The following is a 27571-nucleotide window of genomic DNA, read 5'->3' as shown; positions in this document are numbered from 1 at the left end:
TGGTTGATCTAACTGCGGTACCTCCTCCCAGTGAAATGCTGTGCTACTGAGCTCTCTTGGTACCAATATAGAAAGAAATTAAAAAAAAATACTGTTAAAAGGAAAGAACAAGTTGCAGAACAGTGTACCTTGAATTTTTTTGTAAGGTAAGAGAAAATAAGATTATAATATGTGTATTTGTACATCTATAAGGAAATGCTGGAAGAATAAATAATAAAGTAATAGAAGATGTTACCTGTGAGGAGAGAGACGGAGGTTGAGGTAGACAGGAACATGGAGCGGACTGAGATGTCTCAGCGTCTGTCTTTTTATATCATTTGACTTTTGAAGTAAGAATATATTGCCTATAAAAAACTAAAATTTAAAAATATGTAGCTATTATATGCACACGTTTGAGGAATTGACAGTACTTATCCAATATTGCCCAGTATTTGGGGGCACTAGTCAATTACATTCCACTGAACATAGCTACTTTTTTTTTTTAGTTGAAGAATTGTCAATTACAATGTGTCAGTCTCTGGTGTACAGTATAATGAACACAACGTTTTATTTCTATGGACAGAAATAATTTGCATTCTTTTATATTCCTATTGAGAAGAATCATTTGCATTATTGCAGAAGTAGCTTTTCATTATCCATAACTTGTTAATTAATTTAAAGATAACTTCTTAATATGTTTATCATCTAGAATTTAAAAGATTATCATGATGTCCCTAAAATTTATTTATTTATAAGATTTCATTTACTGTTGCCACAATCAATGCTAGGTTTTGTATAAGGAAAAGGTAAAGTTTTTTTTTTAATTTATGTATCTTTATTAAAAAATATTGTTTAAAGTGCTACATTAAAGTTATAAGTGGAACTAGTTTTCTCAACTCTGTTCCATTTATTCTAGTGTAAGGCCTTGACTACAAACCAAAATTGGGTGAGGTAGAGTTGGACTTAACTTCGAATTAAATTCAGTAAATGTTTATTGACTACCTACTTGCTATGTACTGTTTTAGGCACTTATAATTCAACAGAAAACAAGAACAAGAATGACACCTGCCCATATAAAGTAAAATTTTAGTTGAGGTGGGTGGGAAGCAAGAAATAAATATAACAAGTAGGTAAATTATATAGTGTTAATTTATTAAGTACTGTTAAAAACTAACTTTTTAAAATTGAAGATAAAATAAGATCTTCTGCACATATAAAATGAGCATCTGTCAAAGATTTTTTTTAACTCACTGATTGATGAGGAAACCAGTAAGATGGCATAACTGGTTCAAAGGAGAAATAAAAGTATCACATGTTTATATTTAGCAAAACATACACTGAAATAAATTTGCAAATAAGTAGGAAAACTAGTCAGTATTTACAGGGCACTAGTCAATTACAGTCCACTGAACACAGCTACTTTTTATTTCTATAGACAAAAATCATTTGCATTCAATTTTCTCTTATACTCTTATCAACAAAAATCATTTTCATTATTGTTAGGTTTTTATTGCATTTCTACGGATAAGAATGCATTATTTCAGTGTTCTGTAGTCAAAGGAGTTATAAAATAGAGTTGCTGTAACTTCTGCAAGTAAAAGGACTTTCTCTATCAACAAGTTTTAATTGTTATGGCTCATTCCAGTGATAACAAAAATAAAGTATCAATGGCACCACGTTTAGAAGACTAGTTTCTTTGTTGCCTTGGAAACAGTTTTGACTAGTTACTGTGAAAATAATGTACCACTATTTATGATATTCTACTTATCCTCAGGAAGTAGCTAGCTAATAAATCTTTTTTTTTTCCACTGGTTTGGGTATTTTAAAATTTTTCTTTCTATCTTTCTTTCTTTCTTTCTTTCTTTCTTTCTTTTTTTTTTTGTCTACTTGTTTTGTAATCAAAAGTCTGGATCTGGAGTTTTTGGTAAAACTTAAAATGCTTAATTCTCTTTGCTTATTTGCTTTGCCAATTTATTCATGAAAGTTCTTTTTATGTCTCAGATGCTGGGAACTTAGTGCTGGAGACAAGTGGATTTATCAAGCCCCAATCTTAGCAGCTATCGGGGTAAGTTTAAAAGCCTATATAGTTTTTTTAGAAAAAGAAAAAAGGATGCATAATTAAATTGCTGCTAAAGCCTAGAGAAAGTATACTTGTCACTTTGTTCTACAAAGGTTTAGGAATGCTCACATTACAGCAGTAGCTGTTGGGAGACCCTTATTTGTGGCTGACTCTAAGACCCATTAAGAAAGCACATACCTTCCCTTTAATCAGATAGCGTGTGGAGGCAATACTAGGACTTCAAAATATCTTTGAATGTTTACAGGTTCAAGCAGTTGGGAGGTCCTGAAACTCATCCCCCTTTTCAGCCATTGTTTTATAATATTCTGATCACCAGATAGTAGATCAGGAGGAGGAGACAAAGATGGAATACCAGGAGAACTGAGGAGTTACTGAGAGAGAAAAATGATAGTCTGATTTATTATACAGCACTGCCTAAAGCTTTTATTTGGCGTACTTTCGTTACTGAGTCCAAACTTGTTCTGCTTGTTGCATGACAGGCCAATAAATCAGGAGACGAGGTGTTGGGGTAAGGAACAATGATTTTATTTGAAAAGCCAGCAGACTGAGAAGATGGCAGACTAATGTCCTGGAGAACCAACTTAACCCAAGTCGAATTCAGGTTCCTTTTGTACTAAAAATAAGAGGGGATGTGGTTAGTTGTTGCAGATTTCTTGGTGTCAGAATCCTTTGTTCTTGCAGCTGTCCAGTGGGTCAGGTCATGGTGTCCCTGCAAACCTCCAACAGGACAAATGTTATTCTCTCTTTTGCAGCTTTTTATCTTTATATGAATGGGAAAGTGTTATACTCTTAAAGGTCAGAGGCTTGAGATCAGCTATCCTGTATATTTCAGGCTCTAGGCAACATTCTTTTACATAAGGTACAGAACCAGCAGGACTAAGCCCAGGAAACAGAGCACAGGGTTACAGCTAAAGGAGCAGATCTAATATGGAGTCAGATTCGTTCTTCCCTTTATACTTTCTCCAAGGAGTTAAGAGGATTCCATACTGACACATATCCTGTGGATCAGCTCTAGCAGATAAATAAAGAAAACGACTAGAGTTGGCAATCACATTGCATGGGACCTTAACTGCCTGTAATATTTCAACTACATACCACATCTGTGTTATAAAAAGACTCCAAATTTTTACACTTCTTTGTGTCTAACAAAACTCACCAAAATGTTTACTCTTGACCTTCCTTGAAGACTTTATGGCATTAGCTTCTCTATAGTTTGATGAAGAAATTATACCACTTGTGTTTTCCTGGTTTTCATGTATTAACACAAGATTACAAACATCTTACAAAAAAGGACTGATGTCCCAATATTAAGTGTTACATCATATGAAAGTAATTCAGCTGCCTGATTTTTAACCAGGTTTGTTCATTTGTCTTTCTTTGTCCTCCAGTTTCTTACTTTTCTCATTTGGTTTCTTTCGGACAAAGTGTCACCCAGTGTGTCAGCAGGTTGGCATGCTGGATCCAGGAGGACAGTTCCGATGTGGTTGAGGTTGTGTTGAGGCTCCATCTAAACAGTCAGATGACAGCTTATTTACCTCATAGGAAAAATGTAGAAAGCAAAATGGAAGAGATCAGAAAGGAGCCTTCATTCCAGAAGCTCACTGATGTAAATGTTTAGAGGGGAAAATAAAATACAGGCATTTTTAGAGAAGCTACCCTTGCTAAAACAGCCTGTTACCAAATTAGACCGGACTCTCTTAGGAGAAGCCCCAAAATGGATTGTGGTTAAATGAATGAGTGACTTCACTGTAGAAACTCTTACCATTTTATTTTGATGAAAGGCTGCTGTATTAATCTAGTGAGAGATCATTCCATCAAACCTAGTGATAAACTGTCTCCCTGAGAGAATATCAATCAACTTAAAGATGAAAATTAGCTTCATAAATTAACTGATGTTTGCTACTCTGATTTCCCTTTTATCCACTGATTCTCTATCCTTTTCTACATTTCCAAGCCTTTAATTTCCCTTTCTTTTTGTTCCTCCTCTATTATGTTTGCTTTTCCATCTCTTACCACCATCTTTTAAAAAGGGTAACCCATGTATTACTACTTTTTGTATCTTCAGTGCCTTGTACCAGAATTAATAAATAAAAGATACTCAAATATTACAAAAATGTATGAAAATTTAAGAACATTAAATTAGAGTTAGTAACAGTAAAGTTATGTGATTGTAGAGGTTCTGAAAGAGTCTCCATTGGTGAAGAGCCAGAAATGATGGTTCAGTAAACTGAGGGAAACTTAGGTGGGATGCCATTTTCATCTTCTGGAACTAAGATTAGGAGCGCTGCAAAGCAAGACTTCTTAAGTATTTTTCCAATATTACAACATCCATTTAATCTCAAAAACCAGAGAAAAGATTCAAGAGCACCTTTCTGTTCACTTAAAGTTACCTTTTTGTTTCTTTGTTACAATTCAGGGTTATCCCCGATCCTATGAAAGTTTCCTCATTTTACCGTAGAGCCAGCCTGCATGGGAAGAGGGGCACCGGGACCTGAGTCTCAAGCGCTCTGGGCGGGTGCTCCTTCCTCTGAGCTGTACTGTGTCCTGAAGCCAGGAAGAATGAACTTAATACTGATGACATACACAGCAAAGTGCCTACTACGACTGGGCACTGTCATAAACACTTCATTTACGTTGATTTGTCAAATCCTCCAAATAACTCGAAATGAGGAAACTGCCCAAGGTCACTCAGCTAGTAAGGGGTGGAGCTGGAATTCTAACTTCAGAGTCAGCGTTCCTACCTAATGAGCTCCCAGCACTTACAGTAAAAGCCAACATCCCTGGTAGTCCAGAGGAGACTGTCACTCATGCGCACATCCCTTTATATGCCGTGCCTTCGCCTCATTGTTTCCCTTTCAGTTCCTTGAACTTGTCCATGTCCGCCCCTCTCAGGACTGTTCTTTATTTTGCACTAGACCCCTGGAAGGCTAGGATATGCTGCCTTCTACTCATTACTGAAAAAAAATTGTTCAGTTGAAATATGGTTGATATACAACGTTGTGTTAGTTTCAGGTGTACAGCAAAGTGATTCAGTTATACATACATATATATATATATTTTTTCAGATTCCTTTTCATTACAGGTAATTACAAGATATTGAATATAGTTCTCTGTGCTGTACAGTAGGTCCTTGTTGTTTATCTGTTTTATATATAGTAGTGTTTATCTGCTAATCCAAAACTCCTAATTTATCCACTCCTTCCCCTTTGTTAACCATAGTTTGTTTTTTATGTCTGTTTTATAAATAAGTTTATTTGTAGTATTTTTTTTTAGATTCCACATGTAAGTGATACAATATGATATTTGCCTTTTCCTGTCTAACTTACTTCACTTAATAAAATAATCTCTAGGTCCATCCATTTCTACTCTTCATTTTTTCTCCATTCTCAAATGTTATTTTATTTATTTATTTTTATTATTGTATTTTTATTGAAGTATAGTTGATTCACAATATTATGTAAGTTTCTGGTGTACAACATAGTGATTCAGTTATACACACATATACATTCTTTTTCAGATTCTTTTTCATTATAGGTTATTAGAAGTTATTGAATATAGTTCCCTGTGCTATACAGTAGGACTTTGTTGTTTACCTATTTTGTATATAATAGTTTGTATCTGCTAATTCCAACTCCTAATCTATCCTTCCCCCTGCCTTTCCCCTTTGGTAACCACAAGTTTGTTTTCTATGCCTGTGAATCTGTTTCTATTTTGTAAATAAGATCGTTTGTGTCATTTTCTTAGATTCCACATAAAAGCGATAACATATGAGGTTTGTCTTTCTCTGTCTTTCTTCCCTTAGGATGACAATCTCTGGGTCCTTCCACTTCTACCTCTCACTTTACATGTCATTTCGTGGTGGCTTCCTTGATGCCCCCTATCTAAATTAGGTCACCTATTGTAACCCACAGAGCAGTGACTTTTCTTCCTTCTCACGATCATCATAAAGTATAATGTTTCTGATTGTTGAATGTCCATCTTGCCCACTAAACTGCCAGGTGTATGTGAATAAGAGCCATATTTCCCCTAAATTTCCATATTCTAGTGCCTACCAATTTTCCTGGCACGTAGTGTCCACTCAACAAACCCTTTCTGTAAAAATAAAACATGTATATAAAGTAAATATTCTGGCGATTGCTAAGAGGGAGAAAGTGAAATGAGAGCATAAAGCAAGTATAGTTACAAAAATTTTTAGTCCATTTCATGCAACCTTTTTATTTTCTAGAGAAGGAAACTAAAGCCCACACTGATGAAGGCCACATAGCCAGTGCGACACAACAAAGACTAACCTGCATTTTTGACTGTGTTCTTTTCACTTGCATTCAGAACATGTCAAAATTGTTTCTTGAAGTTATGGGAAAATAACCTTTCCCTTTTTATGATGACATTTATAGTTTTTTTGTATATTAACTTTAGGATAAAAGGTTTGTTTTCTAGTCCTGCACTGCATTTAGTACGGATGAACATTCATAGGTTCTAGCTTGAAGAAGTCACATCAACAGAATTGAATTTTAGAGATAATCACAGACTTCAGGACAAATTTGGAAGGAACCACTTGATTTTGGAATCACAGAATTCCAAAATTGTAGCACTGTTGTTTTCTGTGTTTTGTTCGTGTGTGGTAAAACTATATTTAAGGGAACTAGAGTGATTAGAAAACATTAATTTTTGTTCTGAAAACAGATATCTCCAAATATAACAATTATTCACCTGCAACACTTTGATGTTGATTTGACAATGATTTAAAAATTTTTCTATATAGTATTAAAATACGAGAGGGATGTTTCCTAACTGACAACAGAGCATAAAGCATCGTTTGGTCCTGGGCCTCCTAGAGCATCATTAGAGGGAACAGTGTGCTTGGCCCGCAGAGCAGGAAAAGCAGCAGGCAGGGCAGCATGGAATAGAAGTGGTAAAGGAGAAGCTGGCAGATGTGATAAATCCTGACCAAGTAGGGCACTGCCCTTCAAGGACCCACATTTGCACTGGTGTCAACCGAGAGAGACTGTAATAGCTGGAGAAAAATAAAACCACAGACATAAAAATGCAGATTGTAAAATTGAGCAGACTTGCTCATGAGCACTTAGAAGATGTCCTCAAGGATGCCAATAACATGGGATGGAGAGAGGTTTGGTACTAGCATAAATCTGAGATCTTAAATTTACAGATTAGGGATTGTCTTTACCTGTTTCCTTCATCCTGTCTTAGCCTGCCCCATCCATTCATCCGTCCTTTCATTCATCATCCGCTGATGTGTGATCAGATGGTCTTTCTAGTCCCTGCGCAATTTCATTTGAAAAGGAAAAATTTTAAATTTATTTTTTGGGGCAGGGGAAGGTAATTAGGTTTATTTATTTATATTTATTATTTTTTCAAATAGAGGTACTGGGGATTGAACCCAGCACCTTGTGCATGCTAAACACATACTCTACCACTGAGCTATACCCTCCCCCTCAATTTCATTTTTTACCAGAAAGTCTTTTCTTTTGTCCCGTGACAGAAATAAATATCTTACTTTCTACTTATCATTTGATGAATAAATATTTTTGAGGGCTTTTTTTTTTTTGCTTCAGGTTTTATCTCAAAACCTTTTCTTCATTAACTCTCAAACAACTTTGAAATTGGTATTTTCGGTATTCTCAGTTTGAGTCCAAGAGAAGTTATGTATCTAACTTGCTCAGGTTTATACATTTAGCAAATGCTGAAGCCGGAGTCAGATTTAGGCAGTGTGGTTCCAGAAACCACAGTTTTCCCTGTTTGTGGTAATTAAATTTAAGTTAGGCCAGCCTTTGCCACGGTGAGAGCACATATACCACTGTGTGAGAAGACTGATTTAGGCAGTGCATACAAGGTTACTAAGTAATATTTAGTCATCTATTGAGAATATTGGTCCCCTTCCAACCCTTCTGAACACATCAAGGAGAAGGTCTCATTTTGGTACTGGTCTTCAACACCAGTCTAAAATGTGTGGTGTGTTTCTTTGGGGGATGGGGATGGAGGGCAGGCAACCCAGTCTAGATAAAATTTCATATGGCTATGTTTCCATTGTACTTATTTTTACAGTTGCTTCTTGTTTCTATAGCAGCTTCTACTGGTTTTCCATTTATGGTAGTGATAGGATATTTAATTTTTAATAATTTAATAAAGGTGGATTGTTTGAAGAAGAGTATTAAGTAAATAATGGTAGGTGAGTCATACTGATATGGTAAAATCGTGGTGGTGGTGCACCCTAAGCCATTTGGAAAACGCTGAACTAGACACATTCCTTTGACAATGAAATTGGAAATTACTGCAAAAGGCCTGAATAATCAGTGAGTGTCCACATGGTTGTGGGAGGCTAGCTGTGTTTCATGTGATCAGGAACTTTAAAAGTATAAATGGGCAGGCCATGTGTTCTGTGGAAAACACAAGAGATCAGACTGGAAAGTGGATGGGAGTTGAATCATGATTCGACTCGTAGTCTGTACTAAAGGACGTTGGACTTTTCCTTAAAATTATGGTGAGACACTGAAAGATTTTAAGCAGAATAGTGATCTGATTAGATCTGGGAGTTGGTCGTACGGGGATAGTATCCAGGCATAGGATGCTGAGGTCAGGCTTCCCCGGAGATGCTGCAGAGAAGGTCTGCTCCCCGCAAGCTCCCAGCATAAAGAGGGCTGGGCTGAGTCGAGCAAACTCAGTATTCTTCCCACATTTGCTCATCAAATACTTCAATCAGTCTTCTCCAGGGATGGAGAGAGTAAGTGGGAGTGGGGCGAACAGAAGTACACGTCAGTTCAGCTGCCTCCCCAGAAGAAAAAATCAGGAATGAGGATTAAATGAACTAGTCTGGAGGTGTGGACATCTGTTTAAGAAAGCTATTAACCATTCATTTGTAAATGTGCAGTCCTGTCTGACTGACTTTGGTGTTAATTGTGATATTTTGAAGGTCCTCAGATTTCTGTATGAGAGGGCTGCTCTTGATGCAGGCCTCCACAGAAAGATGCAGGAATTAAAGAGTTGCATTTAAATTGGAACGACCATAAACAATGTTAAACTAAGGTAAGCAAGAGAGGGACATCAGTGCTGCAGCAGCTGGTGACCATGAGCAGTGTGACAGCAATCCATGGCTTTTTCTTCTTTTGATAGGAGTCAGTCCCACATATTCCATTCATGTAAATCCATTCCTTTGGAGATACCACAAACTCTCAAAATATTTCTCTGTATGATATGTTGCTTCATTCTAGCTGAGCTAAAATGTAAATGTGCAATAAGAAATATTTTTTTAAGGAACCAAGAAAAGGTGAATGTCCTCAATAAAAATGTAAATGTGTTACTAATTTAAAGATACATTGTTTATACTTGGAGGGTAGAAATTTCTTCCAGACTTACTTTTTTTTATAGTACATACAACTAAGCAATGTTTATACAGTGGGAATGATGAGACAGAAAATCCAAGATTCAGCCTCAAAGCAACTGAAAGCTTTTATTTAAAGAGACTGAAATTGGAATCAGGGCCAATCACTCACTGAGACATTAGAATTTATGTGCTTGTTTTTCTACAGCCAGTAAGTAGTTTGTTTCCCAGTAACTCCTCAAAAATAACCTACAGAATCAAAAAAATGTCCAAGCTGGGGAGCGTTTTGGAGGTTTCTTGCCTGATGCTAATCTGACAACACTATTGCAGAGATTGTGATCTTTAAATCACCCTGCAGATACCTGATGTAACTGTGGGCTCTTATAGTTTGCATAATATATGTTGACGGATTTTAGAAAAATACAGGGCAGTAGTGGTTCTTTCTTTTTCTTTCTTTCCCTTCCTTCCTCCCTCCCTTCTTTCCCCCCTCCCTCCCTCCCTTCTTTCCTCCCTCCCTTCTTTCCTTACTGTTGGTATGTTTGCTTGTTTGCAGGTGTTTGCCATGGCTTAGGGCACCATGTGTACCCAAGCTGAGAACTAATCTCTCTGGTTAGCAAGTGGTTTGGGGTGTTTGTCATGGGCTCATCCTGTGAGTAACGATCCAACCTGAATGACTAAGCAGTGGCCCTTGAGGAGACTGCATGCTGCTTAGAGTGCATTCAATGGAGAGCTCCAGGTTTTCAAACTTTTTTCTTATACATGTTTTGTTGCATGCACCGGTCAAAGGATGTCTCAGGGATTTCCAGTGGATGGAATAAGATGATGCTTCTAACCAATTTCTTCAAGAAAAATTTGAAAGTGATAAGTTAAAAAAATCACAGCTAGTGCACTTTATAAAATATGACCAGAAGGGGAAAAACAGGATATGGGCATCTCAGCTGCTGTTGAGTCAGTGGTTCATTTCCACCCAGTTGTTATTAAAGGAGGCTTGTTCATGAAAAACAAGAGGTGAGGGCGAGAGAGATGCCTGGTAAGGGAGGAATTTTAAGTCAAGTGGATAAAATTTAATCTCTAATCTTTGATGGAATTGCAAATACAAAATTAACTTGTTCCTCAGAGGAAAGATCTCCATTCCATAATCCCTTTCCTCTTCTAAATCAGTTAGAAATAGAACTTCGGGTGAAATTACATTTCTGCGGTACACTCCTAAGTTCTAAATTGAATTCCAGCTGATAAAAAGTGAACTACGTATTTTATCTTCATACCTGTACACATCATCAAATGATCATGTTTGATGTAAATTAAGGAATTTATTATCTATGAAATATTCAGTATTTAAAATTGATACACATATAAACAAAGCAAATCATTTCTTATGTTCACGATATTGAAAAATAAGCCAAAATATGGGGTGGAATGTGATGTATTCAGAGGGTCTCTAGGCTGCTAGTATATAGCATCTTTCTTTTATGCTCAGATTCTAAACAAGTTGGGATGTAAAACAAAGGGGGAAAGAGATAACCAAAACAAAAGCCTTACAGCTGCTGGAGTCTGGGTTGGAGGGTGTGATCTTTGGTTGGTTTGCCACATGGGCCTGTTGAAGAGCCCCATCACTGAGCAGGATCTGCCCACCTAGACACAGGATGCTGAGGTCAGGCTCCTAACCCTGGAGATGCTGCAGAGAAGGTCTGCTCACCACAGGCTCCCAGCATAAAGAAGGATGGGCTGAGTGGAGCAAACTCAGTATTCTCCCCACATTTACTCATCAAATGCTTCAATCCATCTTCTCCAGGGAATGGAGAGAGTCAGGGGGAGGAAGGAGAACAGAAGTGCATGTTGGTTGAGCTGTCTCCCCTGGAAGGAAGAATCAGGAACGGGAGAAAGTAAACCCTCCCCATCATGTATCCACAGGCATAGATGAAAACTGTGAGTGTAAACAGATAGCTTTAAAGACATTTTAAAACAGGGGACTTTCTTATACATAAATCTTGACTTCTTTTTCTACTGACATCTTTTGGGATAGACACCTAGAAATGACGATTCTGCATCGAGGGGGGATATGCGGATTTACTTCAATATAAGTAGTATGCGTATCTCATTCACTCACTTACTCATTCCTTCGCTCAGTTAACAAATCCTGATGAAACATCAAGAACATTGCAGGCACTGTGTGAGGCAATGGGGGTGAGTTGGTGGGGAGATAGACGCCAGTTTCTCTTTCAACTTAAGCACAGTGGATGGGACAAACACTTAAACGTGACAAGGACTATGATGGGGCTGGGGTGGCAGGAACAGCTTTTGAGAAAATGTGACATTCAGCCTGGAACCTGAGAATTAGCTGACTTAGTAAAAGTGAGAGTGGAGGGAGTGGAGAAAGTGATTCAGGCAAAGGTGATTCTAGGAACAGTCTCAGAGTTAGCCTGAGGGGCCAGAGAGGCTGAAGTTTTGAGTTTATTGTTTCAACTCATCTGTGGTTCACTTTGAATAAATCTTTAAAGATTTCATTGAGAGAGAATTTAGTGTTTATATTTGCATTATTTTAAAATCATATTTGCATAAAATTTATCTTATGTGTTACTGGCTTATTAATGGCCTTAAGCAAAATTTTCCCTCCAAGATTACTTGAAATATGCAAGGACACTCTGAATGATTTTCTCTTAGAATTTTTCTTCATTTAAAATTTAAAAACCAAAACAATGTCACCAGAATGTGAGTTGCTTTTTTTCATTCCATTTGTCCGATACATAGAGTCATTTTTCCTTCTGCAGACTCAGGTCTCTCTTTAGAGCAGAATTGTTTTCTCTTTTATATCTTTATTGATTTGTTCCACTTCTCATTTTCTTTTCTTTAGAAAGAGAAATACTCTTTATGATGACTCTCAATTTCATGCCCTCTAAATAAGCATCTATCCCTCATCACATAAGTCTTTGTTCTGTATCCCTCCATTCAGGAAATTTCTTTTAAGTGTCTTCTAAATTGCTAAATCCATTTTCCTGCTGTGTTAGACCTAATGTTTGCTGTTTCTAATATTGATTTTGAAACTTGTTTATAATTTAGATTCTTTATAGTCTTTTCTTAATCCATCCTACTCTTTAAAAAATTTCTCTCCATCTCAATCTACCATTAACTCTGTTTTGTGGGCAGTATGGTGCAGTGGTTAAGAGTCCATGCTATGCATCTGGGCCGCATGGGCTTCATTAAAGCTCCCGCTTACTAGCTGTGTGATCATGTATAGTTTATGTAAGATGTTGGTCATTCCTCATCTGTAAAATGGGGACAACAATATGCCTCTAATGGAGCTGTTGTGAAGACTGAGTCAATTCACCTACAACACTTAAAATAGTAAGTAGTCAATAGCTTAGTTTCTAATTAACCCATATTCTATACCTTCCTAAGTTATTTAGAGTTATTTGGAGTTTCATTCAACTGTTACTGACTGTATCAATATGTGTGTGTGTGTGTGTGTGTGTGTGTGTGTGTGTGTGTGTGTGTGTGTGTGTGCATCTGTGTATTTTGTTTACCTGTATTTTAAGACAGCAAGTTCTATTAATCTTAGTTTTTCTTAATTCGTATATACTTTCCATAATCCACTTGGTTGTCCTTAAATGTGTCCTTTTAGGTTTTAAACTGATTGACTGATCGGTGTGTATCTTATTTAGTCAAGTTTCTGGAAGTCTGCAGTATTTACATAGTGTGGTCTACTGACTTGAGTACAGGATCCCTGGTCATGGGCATTTCAATACGGTTGGAGCGTAAGGCTGGCCTATCTGAAGCCATTTATAATTCTTCCTTTTCCAGGAAGAGGGAATGGCAAACGACAATACATGGCTCGCATTGCTTCCACAGCTCTGCCAGCTTCAGCCCCTAGCCCTTTGTCCTTCACACGGTAGTTACACAGCATCACTTCCCACTGGTTTCACTCTCAGCTGCGTTGTATTGCCAGGACTGTAGTCATAGGGAGAGAGGAATTAATGAAGCGTGAAATAAGTTTGGCCGTTCAGAAAGTAGCACTCACGTAACAGACAAGCAGTAGTGTCTCACCTTCTTGCTGAAGGTTCTGTGGACCTGAACCAGGTGGGTGAGGATGACTGAAACTCCTCAGCTCTCATGTTTTGCATATTTATATCCTCCTGAAGAGAAGGTATAAGATAGTGGTTAAGAGAGATGTCAGCATCATGGTGGTATGTGACTCTCTCTTTGACTCTCCCCTTCAACCTCCAACCAGTAAAAGCATCCGTAACTCAACAAACAAGCCTCTGCCCAGCACAGTGGGGTGCCAGAGAGCTCTGCACATCTGGACATCTAAAGGTGGGTGGGCTGGAACACACAGAGGAGGTAGAACCAGAGGAACAGCACAGGTGGTGCCTGTGATCCTGGATCCCCAGCCACAGTAACCTTTGAGAACCTGGTAGCATCAGGGGAGGCAGAACATAAGACTCTGGCCTCCCAGTCAAAGTGGTTCCCTCAACCACAGGGGTCCAAGTAGCAGTCGCAGTGGGCCAGTGATCCTGTCCGTCCAATCATGGAGGTGCCTATGACTATGGCCCTTCCCTGCCTCCCCCTTACCCACAGTGGCAGTGCCTGTGAACCTGATAACCCTGGATGTGGCAGAGGCACCTGCAACCCTCGCTCCCTCCCAACCTTCCGGGGTGGAGCCTGAGACCTAGGCGACCCTGGACATGTGGAGGTGCCCACCATCCCAGTGTCCCAGGTAGTGATGCCAGTAGCACCAAGGCTCCAATGATCCTGAAGGCACAAGCAGCAACAACCAGAGCAATGGGCGACACTTCTGACAAAGGTGTGGAGGGTTAAAAAGTGCTGATTCTCAAATACAGCAGAGGCAGAGCAGGTAAGAGACCAGAAACTAGTGCTATAGCACCACTTACTGGAAAACAAAAGAGAGCCTCTAATTACTAATGTGTTGAATTCTTGGAATCAAGTGAAAAAAAAAAAAAGCTTTACCTAAAGGAGAAAGGTGTTTGCTACTTCAGATGTGCTGACAAACAACTCATCAAGCTCCATGAAGAACCATGTTAACACTGTATCACAAAGAGAAAATGACAGTTCTCCAGAAACCAAGCTCAAAGTCATGAAATAGTGCGATATAATTGAGAATTCACAATAGCTGTTATGAGGAAACTCAATGAACTGCAAGAAAATATAGAAAGACAATTCAACAAGCTCAGGAATAAAACTGATGAACAGAAGGAAAATTTTACCAAAGAGATTAAAACTCTAGAAAAGAACCAAGCAGAAATTCTTGACCTGAAGAACTCAACAGATGAGATGAAGAACACATTAGAAAGTACTGAAAATAGAGCAGATAATGTGGAAGAGAGAGTTAGTGAGCTTGAAGATAGAAATCTAGAAATGATACAGATAGAAGGGAAGAGAGAATTAAGATCTTAAAATAATGAATAGATTCTCTGAGAACTATTTGACTCCATTAGGAAGAGCAACATTAGGTTAATGGATATCCCAGAAGGACAAGAGTGGTAAAAGGGAGCAGAGAGTTTATTTAAAGAAATAATAGCTTCCTTCCTCGGTAGCCTAGGTCAAATCGGTTAATTTCTTTGAGCTAGAGTTTCTTCATTCTTAGAGGCATAATAAAAATGCCTGCCCCACATTTACGTGAATATTTAAACTAGAGAGTGCTGAATAAATAGCAGCTTATTAGTCTCAACACATCCTTCCACCAGTTCACAGCACAGTTGTCTTTCCTCTAGGGTATGGGGCTCAAGACCCAGCCCCCAGGTCTTGTAGGAAGCTGTGAAATTGGTGTCAGTGGTAGGATGGCAAAGAAGATGGTGGGGGTTAAGGGCTGATGCAGGTGATCAGCCAGACTGGGGAGCAGGGCACATGAATCACCCAATAACCAAAATTCTCCAGATTCCAGAAATGATTGAAGACTCTGCAAGACAAGTTATCCCCAGGGATGCAGAGTTGATGGGTCCTGATTTCCAGCTGTTGCTCTGGTGTTAACACAGACCCACCCATCCATATTTGCATTATTCCTAAGTATTAGCACTTTTTGGACCATAGACATTTCTCTGAATGAAGGGACCCAAGGTGTTCAGGCTTCTACCTCCTTATGACTCCTGACATGGAGATCTTTTCTTCTTCTTCACTTGGACCTCTTCGTGGATCCTTGGGGCCCTTGGACATAAAATGGCTCATCTCTTCCCCTCCTTTTTTTCAAAGCCATAAATTGATTGTCTCTGGTGGTGCCCACACCTATAACATTTTTAATTCAATTTAATTGCCTACAATGGGGCCTTTTCTTATACAGCATCTTCCCTGGCTTTTTTTTTCAATCCTTATATACTTCACCCAGTACTTTTCATACATCATAAGAGAGACAGCATCCCCAAAGCAACTCTATTATTCCTCTCCCTAAAATAGATACGGAAGCTGGGAATTCATTTCAAAGAGGGCAGTCAGTTACATTTATGTAATACCTGTTATCCTTTATCCTGCCAGTCTGCCACAGAGCTTCACCTGAACTTTGGTTTGGAAATTCCATGGATTCTGGCAGATTATCCTCTGGTATTTCTACTCTCTAGTGCTGTTAAATTTTTTTTTAAATCTCTTTGTGTTTTCATGAGGGCAAATCAAGAATCACTATTCTTTCCAGTAACTTATCCCATATTTTCTCATTCGCATTTATGGAATGGTAATTTCAGTCTTTAAATACAAAGAAGTTCAATTTATGTACATTTTAAAAAATAACTTGAAGACTAACTTAATAATTCTTTGTAATATTATCTTCTCTTTCAGCTGAATTTTATTCTGTTTCTGAATACAGTTAGAGTTCTGGCTACCAAAATTTGGGAGACCAATGCAGTAGGGCATGATACAAGAAAACAATACAGGTAATTCCAGGATAGACGTCCATCAGAGGAAATATTTGGTATTTAGAGCGAAGAACAGATATCAATTGATCTGAAATGTCTCTAAGAGATTAAATTTGTGAATGTGTATTTTTGTTTGGTTTAATTGTGCCATGTTATCAGAAAAGCGTATATATATGGAAAATATAAATAACAATAAACCTTCCCAATGTGCTTAAATCCTAAATTTTTAAATCTGTTCTTAGCAATTAGGGTTTTACCATCAATTGTGTAACCTCCTAGAAAATTTCTTACTGATGATCTTGGTAGACATTTTTTTCGATATTCTATAATATGTCATAACTGAAAAAAAATCAAGAAAATGGATTTGCTATATTATTTCCAGTCTTTACATCAAATTGGCACCTCTCATACATTAATTTTTGAAAACTTTCAAATGTACTGGTTAAAAGAGGTCTATTATTCAGTCTATGTTGAAGAAAAGGACAAATTGAGTATTTATAATCATTATCAAACTATTTTAAGAGTGTGTCCTTTTCTTCCAATTATCATTTTGGAAGTTCTGAATCATTTTGGAAGTGGCTTGTATCCAACTGGACACACACATCCACTAGTCAGGTGGATGTGTATTAGTTTGCTTCATTGAACCGAACAAGGGAGAGAGTCTGCTAGTAAAGTGAATGTAACAATCTTATGCAACATAGTCACAGAAGTGACACCCCACCATCTTGGCCACAATGGATTGGTTAGAAGTAAGTCCAAAGTCCTGCTCACACTCAAGCGAAGGGGATTAACAAGGATGGTTTAACAAAGATGGTTTAACAAGGTGAGGACCACTGGGCACCATGTAAGAGTTAGCCCACTAAATTGGAAACTGGGATTCCTCTAAATACATGAGAAAATGTGTATGAAGAGGTAGTTAAAGGAAATAAAATCAAATTGCTTAGTTCATGAAAAACCAACCAACCAATCCAACCTAGAACTATAGATAACCTGAGATAGAATATTTGACAGGGAATATTTAGGGAAGGCAAGAAGTATTGACCACATGTAGCTCATAAGAAAATATGAAATGACAGATGAAGATCCAAGTGTAAGAAGAGACTAGGGAGCAGTTGATTCTAAAATGAACAAAACAAGCCAAAATGCTGCCTCTGAAATAAAGACAATTAATGAGGATAGACAGTACTTCTTAAAGTCTCAAACACAGATGTTAAAGAAGACTTAGGACAGAAAAAAAGGCATTTCACAATTTTATGAAAATAGAATCCTTTCAGCAAGAAGAGTGGCGATGAGATTAGAGGATTTAGGAGATAATAATCATGAAACAGAATGAACTACCCGATTTAGTATAAAAGTGACGAAGAGGAGGGAGAGAAGGAAAAACTACCAGAAGCAGTGGGGTCCAGAGATGAGGAAACGCCAGTCCCTGTTAGCTCTGCTAAGCTTTATTTTTTCTGGCAAGTTGTCTCTCCTGAAAGGCACTCTGTGTTGATTAGTTAAAAGGCTGCTGTTCTCTCCCAGGAAACTCGCCAAATCGACGATGGTGCTGGTGCTGGTCTTCGGGGTGCATTACATCGTGTTCGTGTGCCTGCCCCACTCCTTCGCCGGGCTCGGGTGGGAGATCCGGATGCACTGTGAGCTCTTTTTCAACTCCTTTCAGGTAGAGAGTGCCAGCTAGTCACTCGATGCCTGTGTTTTGCTCTTTCACCCCCTCACCACCTGTTTCTCTGTCCCTCTCTCTGGCTTTCACACACTTGTCTCCCGAGGGCCATGGAAGGGGCTGTTCTCTGGCACCTGCGCTTCCCCATCCTGCGGAGATCAGGTTAACCTCTCACCGCAGCAGGAGCTGCCTCGGCCCTGAGACAAGAAAGCGTGTTATTGTAAACGATGGGATGCCAACCGAGCAGGAATCTCCATGTGTCTGTTTGGAAAGTAAATGAAAGCAAAAGAAGGGGAAGGCAGGCGAGAGAAAGAAAGGAAAAGGGAAACAAAAAGGAGGAGGTTGCTTCTACACATTTGGTCTCATTTGAAAACATGATTACCGTCATCCCTCACGTGCTTGGTTACAGATGTTTCCTGACTTCTTCCTGCTCCTCATTTGCTGCCTTAGATCTATTTGCTATACAATAGTGGGAAGAAGCTTAATAGGAAATCTGATCATGTCAGTAATCTGCCAGAAGTATCCAGAGCCTTTCCACTGCACTCAGAATAAAATCCAAATCCCGTTTCCTGATGTGCAGAGCCCTGTGGGGCAGGGACCCTGCCCGACGGTGACCTCACCTCACACCCTGCTCTCCATGGCCCGTGAAGTTTGAGCTACGCTAGTGCTTCCACACTTTCTGTTCTTCAAGCACATTCCTGCCTCAGGGGCTCAAACTTGCTGTTCCTTCTGCCTGTAATGCTCTTCTCTCTAATATTCATGTGGCCTGGCTTCTTCTCACTCAGACCAGCTTAAATGTCACGCCCTCTCAGAGAGGTCTTTATCGAGTTCTCCCTTTGACAGATGTTCCCCGTTTTCCTCTTTCAGCACCACTTGTTTTGCCTCATAGTCCTTATCATCTTACATGTTTCTCCTGTGGCTATTTGTTTATATTTTATCCTTTGTATTTCCTTCTAGAATGTAAGCTCTCACACAACAGGGACCTTGTGTGTCTCTATTAAATTGTTCCTCTCATGCTGAGCATTTCACATTGTATCAGCTCAATAAATATTTTGCAAGGAGCGAAAAAAAGTCTCTTTGTGTTTTCACCATACAATACCCTATGTCTGTAGTTTCTATCACTCACAGTGTATAAATCTCACCAACCAGGGCATGGTCTGTAATCCCTAAGTAGCAACACATGAAACGAATATAATAGAAATCAGGTCTTTGTGTATCTTGGAGTGTTTTATGAAGTTGTTTGGTTCAGCTGACACCAAGGGAAGATTTCAGACAAACTTCATGTATACTTAAGGATTTCATACATTAGGAGAGAATAATTTGTATAATTTTCTGAAGGAATCATTAAAAAAAAAACCACCCCACAGTCTTTCAGCTTACGCATTTAGACACAGGACACTTCATAATTGTGGTCTTCATAATTAAAGTTACTTAATTAAAACATTCTATTTTCTTCTCCAGGGTTTCTTTGTGTCTATCATCTACTGCTACTGCAATGGAGAGGTGAGTTTGAAAGACCTCAGACCTCCTGCATGTCTTACTGTAAGTAAGCTTGTAAATGGCCTTCAGGATAAGACCTGAATCTCTTTAGGGAACCTCATGGGTTATACAGGACAGAAGGGACAGGGAGAAAGGAGATAATCTAGTCATAAATTATTTTGAGAAAGCAAGAATTGGTGTAAATAAGCTAAGGTCTTCCTCTTCCAAAAGTTTTAAATGTCAATTCAGTTGCAAACCTTGATATCAAAAATCAAAAAAACAAAAAACAAAACAAAACAAAAGTGCTGGAATGCAAATTAATACCTGGAAGGCAAGTGAACTTCATATTTCAGTCAGTGCTTCAACTTATATTTAATTTCAAGTTATATCTGAAACTCAGATGCAAGTTTCCCTGGGAGTAATGGATTCATTAGAACATGCTGACATCTTTTAAACTACAAGATGGTGGTGGGACAATTTCAGTTCATTTAGGAGTTGGCTGGAGAGAAATAATCATGTTCTTTTAGATGACATCTGCTTACCTGGTTTCCACTGCTTCCTGTGGACATTTCAAATAAGCTTGTGGAAAACTGCGATAGCAGTAGAACTGAATCTTCAGTGGCAAGAATGGAAACAAGAGCCCCACCTTATCAAGAATGTACTTGCAGTGCCTCCTTATCACGGTCCAATCCTCTTCCCACTTTCCCTCCTGCAGTGTGCCTTGCAAAGCAATGGCGTTTCAGTTACATTTCAAGCTGAGTATCTTCCACGCCGTTCCACAAACTTACCCTTTTTCTTCACCAACCTGGAGTCCTCTTTTTCCTTTCCCATGAGTCAGGTATTTGCATGGGCTGTATTTCAGCTTCTATTAAAATATGAACCTTGGACACACCCCTTTGCCTCTCTCTAAGCCTCAGTTTGCTCCTCTCCAGTAGTAACACCTCTCAGGAAGGTTTTTGGAGGTTGAGAGGGAAAAGCACAGGTCTGAACTTTACAGGTCCACTTATACGCGGACTTTTTTCACTAACTGTGTCCTACAGTACTACACGATCTGGGGTTGGTTGGATCCACGGATGCGGAGCAGTTCAGTTGGAACCCCAGGTACAGCAGGCCACCTGTGAAGTCATAGGGGATTTTCTGCCACATGCGGTGGGCACCCCTCGCCCCCACGTTGTGCAAGGGTCCGCTGTATGTGTAAAGTCCCTGGCACACAGTGGAACCTTGTTAGTGATTAGCATTGTGTTTGAAATCAGGGCAAACACCCATCGGACATGGCTGCAATCTCTGATGGTTTCTGATGCACAATCTGGTGCTTGCGGTTTAGGTTCAGTCTGAGGTGAAGAAGCTGTGGAGTCGGTGGAATCTCTCCGTGGACTGGAAAAGGACGCCCCCATGCGGCGGCCACAGATGCGGCTCTGTGCTCACCACCGTGACTCACAGCACCAGCAGCCAGTCGCAGGTGGCGGCCAGCACGCGCATGGTGCTCATCTCCGGCAAAGCCGCCAAGACGGCCGGCCGGCAGCCCGACAGCCACGTGACTTTACCCGGCTATGTCTGGAGTAACTCGGAGCAGGACTGCCTGCCGCACTTGATCCACGAGGAGACCAAGGAAAGTAACGGGAGGCAGGGAGATGAGATAACAACGGAGGAGTCCTCCAGGCAACTAGAATTTCACCCAGACCATGAAGGGAGGAAAGGAGAAACTGAGGATGCTCTGTGAATGGAGAGCCGTGTCTTTGAAGAACTGGTCCATCGGGTAGTGTCGGAGGAGCTTGGTCGGCATTCTTCTGCTTGAGCCCCAGAGCTGAACATTCAGGGTTGAAGTGTTCACAGAAGTTTTCAGGCTCCATGAATTGGCTCCTGTAAATACTAACGCCACAAAAGAAGTGTCAGTGGAGTCGTTTATTACCTTATTTTGGCATTAAATTTTCTTCTGAATTGATGTGTGGTGCTTGCTCTGTGATTGCTCATTTTTCTGCTACTTTTGGGTAGAAAACGTTACAGCTGCTTAGCTCCAGTTTTCTCTCATAATATTACTCTAAATATGACAGAGATCAGTTAGTATGTGTCATTTTCCTTTTGACAAATTACTACTCTTTCTCTTTCTCACTTTAAAGTACGTCTATCATTGCATTCCTTTTGCCTGTACATCAGAGTAATGACGGTCTGAAAATGTACATGGAAAGATTAAAGATCTCGGAAGAAGTACACACTGGAAAATAACTTGGCTAGACTTTCATAAACTAATAAATCTGTGAGGACCTTGCTTCTAAGAAAATTACTCAAAAAATAATACTGTACATATTCCTCGTTTTGAATGTCCCCTCTGTAACCAGCCAAATCTCGAGCCTTTGCTCTTTTGTAAACCTTGATGTGTTATGAGGTTTTCTTAATCAGTGAGCTTGTGTCTGCAAACTGATTTTGTTTATAATCATTTATATTGAGAGCAAATCACACTGCATCTGTGCCTTTTTCTTCTTTGTTCTGTTGCTGTATTCCAAATGGCATGTGGGATAAATTAAAAATTCATTTCAAAAACACATTTTGGGCCACTTTTTAAAATTTACTCTTAGCATCTAACTTTTGTTTTTGAAAATCAACCAAATAGCCCTTCTCCGAATCTACAAAGATCAGCGTGTAGCTCTGGAACTCTGCTGAACTTGAAATTTCAGTATGTTGTGGTAGTGAAACAGGGTTGAATGCATGTTAGGTACCCAGCATCCTGCTGGGTTTCTACAAGCATTAACTCATTTACTCCTCAGCACAGACTTATGGAGTAAGTCTTACCAATGTCCCTTTTTACAGATGACAGCGTGACTCACAGAAGTGGAGTAACTTGCCCAAAGTCGCACAGCTAGTCACTGAGAGAACGTGGTTTCAGACACAGACCTTCAGACTTCAAGTCCCAGGTTCTTAACCATTATGCTATACCGTTGTCAATATATATATATGTATATATATATATATATATGTCGTTCATTCACCCAACAATTCAATGAATTCCTTCTGGGGAGAGAGTGCTTTAGGAACTCTTACTGTAATATTGTCTAACCTCTGACCCTCATGAAGTTTCCACTCTAATGAGGGAGCCAAATACAGACAGGAAATGAAAACATCATGCAGTGTGTTTTTCGGTGAAATGACACAGGTCAATCTGATCCACCTCATTTTGAGGAATGATTTAAATATGCAACTAGTATCATGATGAAAAAGGTACTCTGATGTCTGCACACCCTCTTGAAAAATATTGCGCTTTCTTCCCATGTTCATTCTTTCCTTCCTCCTCTGTAACGTACAGAGGTCATTTCCTTCCCATCCTGTTTACGAAGCTGCCATTGTGCATACTTAATTCATTTGATTCAATGCTATCCCGTCACATACTAATACTGCCTCCCTATTAGGAGAACCATCATGGGCTGAGCCAGTGATTAAGTTCAGTTTCATTGTTAATGCTGTGCAGGGCTTTACAAGTCATTTACCTTCCTTTGTAGCTCAAGTCCTCTATCTTCAAAATGAAGATCATATCTGCCTGCCTTAGAGAAATGCTCTGATGATAAGAGAAATCACATATTGAAAACACTTGGTAAAATAAAAATCCCATACAAATACTTGGTTTAGGTTGTCATTACATTATTGTTCAAGTTAAATGTCATTTTACCCCATAATATTATAAAAGGCTTCATTGGTCATTGCAACATAATAATTATTAGACTATACATATTTTGGTAATATGGAAAACATGCACGGTTCTTACCTTCTAAGCCACCCCCCAATTCTAAGGCTAGACCACTATTTCTTTACATTAACAAATATGACTAAAGCCCTCAGACTTACCAAGGTTTTCTTTAAAGTTTAATCATTCATTAATTGAACAAACCTTTACTTAGAGCCTATCATGTGACAGATACTATGCTACGTGATGGGGCCATAACAAAAAGTAAGGCATAACCTACTCCTTCAAGAAACAAAGAGCAACTTAGTTGCTAGGACTCTATCTCGAGTGTACACACATTTTTTCTTCCAGATTTTGATAACGTCTGCATCCAATTAGACAGTTAGGGCTGCAAGTTATACTCGTGTGTTGATTTTATCAAGTAAACTATTGAACAGTTACCAAGGATTGCCATTGAACTAGCACTCGTTTTCTTCCCAGCAACTGTTCCATTTTAGAAATGTAAATATTTAAACAGTTGAGTTTATTCAAAATTTGTAGAGGACAGGCTGATCTTTTCTAAAGAGTTATTAAATATTTTGGCTCATGAGTTGCATTCCAGTCTTTTTCTCTCTTTAGGCCTGCTCTGCCCATGTCCTCCACTCTTGGTCCCTCTTCCTGAGACACACAGGGAAACATTTGCTCAGTAAATCTTGTACCTGCTCTTCCCAGAAAGTTCTAGGCTGAACAGATGGGCTGTTTAGGAATGATATGGATAAACAATTAAGATACACCAGCTTTGTTTAAGGAATTGAGCTCAGTATTTTCACTATATGTAACATACTCAGTGTATATAGTACATATAATATATATTCTATAATCTTCATAACACACTATGCAACATTTCAAAAATGTCATAATAATCAAAAGTTAAATGATTTGCTTCAGATCAAAGTGGCTGAGTCAGGATTTGAACCCAGTTCAGTTTGCCTCCGAGGCCTCTGATTGTTCTCTTACCCATGTGGCCCTTTTTTACTTTTTTAATCAAGAGCCTAATAGTATGCCAAGTCAATGAGGGAATAAAAAAGAATTAGTTTCAACTGTTTTGATGGTAGAATTACCAATAGTTAGGGGACTGCAAAAGGAAATAATAACATGACTATAGTTTTTGATAAAAGCATTTTTATTGCCCAGTGTTTCATGACTATCAGAATAAAAAGTAACTTTTTAATCTAAGCTCTTTTAAAATTTCACCCAAAATATCTAACTAGAGATATAAAGGTCTAAATCCTGGTCTTAAGTTGCCTTGTGAGACCATGGAAAATTTGCCCACGTATTGTTGCAAAAATAACTTTGAATAACCTTTGATTACTCATCTTGATGGCTTTTAAAGATAACTTTTATGTAGGCTTCCATTTATTCACTATTATAAAAATCACTCAGAGCAATGGAAGTATCCATAATGGTGCAGAACCAGGCAAAATGGCAAACGTCTTTATCTCTCATTGACTCTTAGTTTAATGCTGTTAGCATTTAAATTCAGGCCCTACTTCAGCCCCTAATCTCTTGCCAAACCACATTTCATTTTGGGAACTTATGTGGCTCATTTGGTTGATGATTCAAATCGCTGAACAGGAAAACAAATTTAGTAGATGAAGCTCTGAGTTTGTGTAACATTTTTTTCCATCTCTAGTACATGCAGCAGATTCTTGCTGACCAAAGACATTTCCACAGTCTGGCCTTGACCTCCCCAGAGAATGGTAACAGAGATCTGTGCCTCCGAAAAATGCCCACCTGAGAGGCAAAAGGCAGGCACCCCCAGCTCAGCTTAATCCAGGGGCACTGGGGGCACTCCCATCCCATTCCAGTTAGGCCAGAATGTCTAACATTTTCAAAGCTGCTGTAACTTGGAAAGAATACCTCAGTAAATCACAACAATGCTTTAAAATCGGCACATGTATCAGACATGGCAATGCGTGATTTAATCTTGCTGGATCTTGTTTTGGGGTCTCATGAAGGGCAGAGTAAACCCAGGAAGTTTTCACAGGATTGTCTTTTTTTTTTTTTTTTTTTTTTGCACTCAAAGAAAAGGGCTCTTTAAAATAAGACTACTTAAGCAAGTGCTGTTTCCTTGAAAAATCTCGTTTTAACATGAGAAAAACAACAGACAAACCCAAATTGGGGACATTTTACAGCACACTTGGACAGTACTCAAGACTGTCAAGGTCATGAAAGAGGAGAGAATATAGACTGAGAAACTGTCACGGTCAGAGAGGATGGAGAGACGTGACGACTAAATGCAGTGTGTCACGCTGAATAGGGTCATGGGACAGGCAGAGGAGAGTAATGTCAAAACTGGTAAAATCCAAATAAAGTCTGGAGTTCAGTTAATAGTAAATGTGCTAGTGTTGTTTTCTGAGTTTTGACAAGTGTACAATGGTAACATAAAACGTTAACAAAGTGGGGAGCCCCTTGTTCGGTAAGGGGTGTCCTGGAACTCTCTGTACTATCTCCGCAATTTTTCTGTAAATATAAAACTATTCCAAAATTTTAAAGTCTTTAAAAGCCTCATTTTAGCAAATTAGGAATAAATTTAGGAAATCAGTATAAATACTATAGTCTAACTCCACTTGAATTTTTCCAAGTCAAATATTTGATATGATTTAATATAAGCTGACATATACCAAGAATCACACACCAGGATCCTTTGGCTTATAAATATATCTAATATTAAACCCACTTTTGTGAATACTTAATAATTACTGAATACTTTTAATCTGAAAGTATTAAATCTTTGTTTTAGCTATTCCCATAGCAAACTTTCTTCCTCTTTCACATTAAGTAATTACAATGTAAATTTTCTAGTTACAGTCTAACCTTAAGGTTTTTTAAAGGTTTTGAAAAAATAGTAAATGCTGAAAGTGTGGGCTGGAGGCCTTAGCTTTGGAAATTCCCATCTTGTCATTATCCCTTCTCTGGTAAAGCCTCTCCTCTCATCTTTTGAATGCTATTTTTATTCTAGTTGAATTTCTGTTACACTGAAGAGAGCTGGAAAAAGGTCAGACTTGGAGCTTACATCCTGTAGTTTTATTATATTGGTTGTGACATCATCAAGCATATAACATGTCCTCTTCGGCATGTTTCCTTTTGGCAATTTCCCTTTTGTGATTATCAGCTTCTATAATGCAATCAAGATTACATATTCCCCTTCATAATGAAGTAGTCACAATAATTCCATTATTTTCCTTTCATCATCATTTTTACACCTATATACATTCACTGATTACAGTCGGAGTTGAGTAATGTGTGGAATTTCGTCTTTGTCGAGTTTTAGACTGTGCCCTGCAATCTTGGAAATTTCCAGCTGAGCAATGGTGATAAGTCCACTCTTTTGTTTAAGCAACACCTACTGAACTCTGATTAAAAACCATACGTTTAAGATGCAGAAGTAACAGTCTATCCCTCCTCTCAAGAAGCTCACAGTCCAATGTAAGGGCTCCTGTGAGAGAAGACAGTAATGGAGGCCCAGAGAGAGGCACTTGGTTCAGACAGAATGAAAAGAAGGAACAGCAAAAGGAATAACATAGGTGAAATTGCCTTTTAAATCATGCATGCTCAGTAAATAGCTGCATCAGCTTATAAGTATCAAGCACACCTGGTTTTCTAAAAAGAAAATGTGTATTCTTGCTCCTAATGAACATCTTATTGGCATTTATAACAAATGCCTCATACAATTAGCACCAATTCTCATAGCTTATAAACACTACACCTCCCTTACAGGGAGGCAGGGGAGGTAACGCAGAATCTCTAAAGAAGAGAAGTGAACAGTCAGACAAGGAAGGAAGGTGTTTTGGGTAGTTGAAAACACAGGTGAAAAGCTACAAAAGTGTGTGAGAGTGGGGCACATTCAGGGAAATTCCAGGGTTTCATGCTGAAGTACGAGCTGTGAAGAAGACGACGTCAGAGCTGAGCTGGAGAGGGAGGCAGGGAACTTACTGGGAAGGACTTTTATCCATTGCTAGAATTTAAAGGGAGTAAGGCATCCCTAACAGATGTAAGCAAGTGTGTATTTTTGAAATAACCCTCAACCTGTATGAGAGTGAGCTAGAAAAAGTTTAAAAGGAGCAAAGAAAGCAGTTAGGAGGTGACTGCAATGATATAGGTGAGCTACAACAGGATTCTGAAGGATGACATGGGCAGTAAAAATGGAGAGAAGGTACCCCTTGGAAATTTCGGTATAGGCCATTTCGCTTTTACCAAAGACCTACATTAGTATGCACCTGTTTTTGTTAACTGAAAGAAATTTGAAGAGAATATTCACTTTTATGCAAAAAAGACGAAAAGCAAAAATAGCGTGCAGCGTTTGTTTTGCAGCCAGAGGCGGAGCGCACCCAGAGCAGTGAAGGTGGGACCGCCAAGCTCTTTCCCTGGGAACTACACTCAGCATCGCGGCATCAGGTCGCCAGAGCTTTGAACTGTGTGTGAGCATCTGTGTTTTATCTCAGTTTTTGCGCATCCCTCGGCAAGATGT

The 27571-nt window shown here is 38.8% G+C and overlaps 1 protein-coding gene across 2 annotated transcripts in view; it reads left to right on the top strand.

Annotated features, from left to right (window-relative positions):
• The window catches only part of PTH2R (parathyroid hormone 2 receptor), a 77771-nt gene extending 56469 nt beyond the window's left edge, over positions 1 to 21302 (top strand). For both annotated transcript variants that reach the window (XM_006205241.4, XM_072962111.1), the window contains exons 9-13: positions 1981 to 2044; positions 16173 to 16267; positions 17771 to 17909; positions 19371 to 19412; positions 20713 to 21302. In XM_006205241.4, the coding sequence (XP_006205303.1) occupies positions 1981 to 2044; positions 16173 to 16267; positions 17771 to 17909; positions 19371 to 19412; positions 20713 to 21108 (736 nt within the window). In that variant the 3' untranslated portion in view covers positions 21109 to 21302. The remainder of the gene's footprint in view (positions 1 to 1980; positions 2045 to 16172; positions 16268 to 17770; positions 17910 to 19370; positions 19413 to 20712) is intronic.
• The last annotated feature ends 6269 nt before the right edge of the window (positions 21303 to 27571 follow it).

Source organism: Vicugna pacos, chromosome 5 (genome assembly GCF_048564905.1).
Source record: "Vicugna pacos chromosome 5, VicPac4, whole genome shotgun sequence".
NCBI lineage: Eukaryota > Metazoa > Chordata > Mammalia > Artiodactyla > Camelidae > Vicugna > Vicugna pacos.
This window is presented reverse-complemented; position numbering and strand designations above follow the sequence as displayed.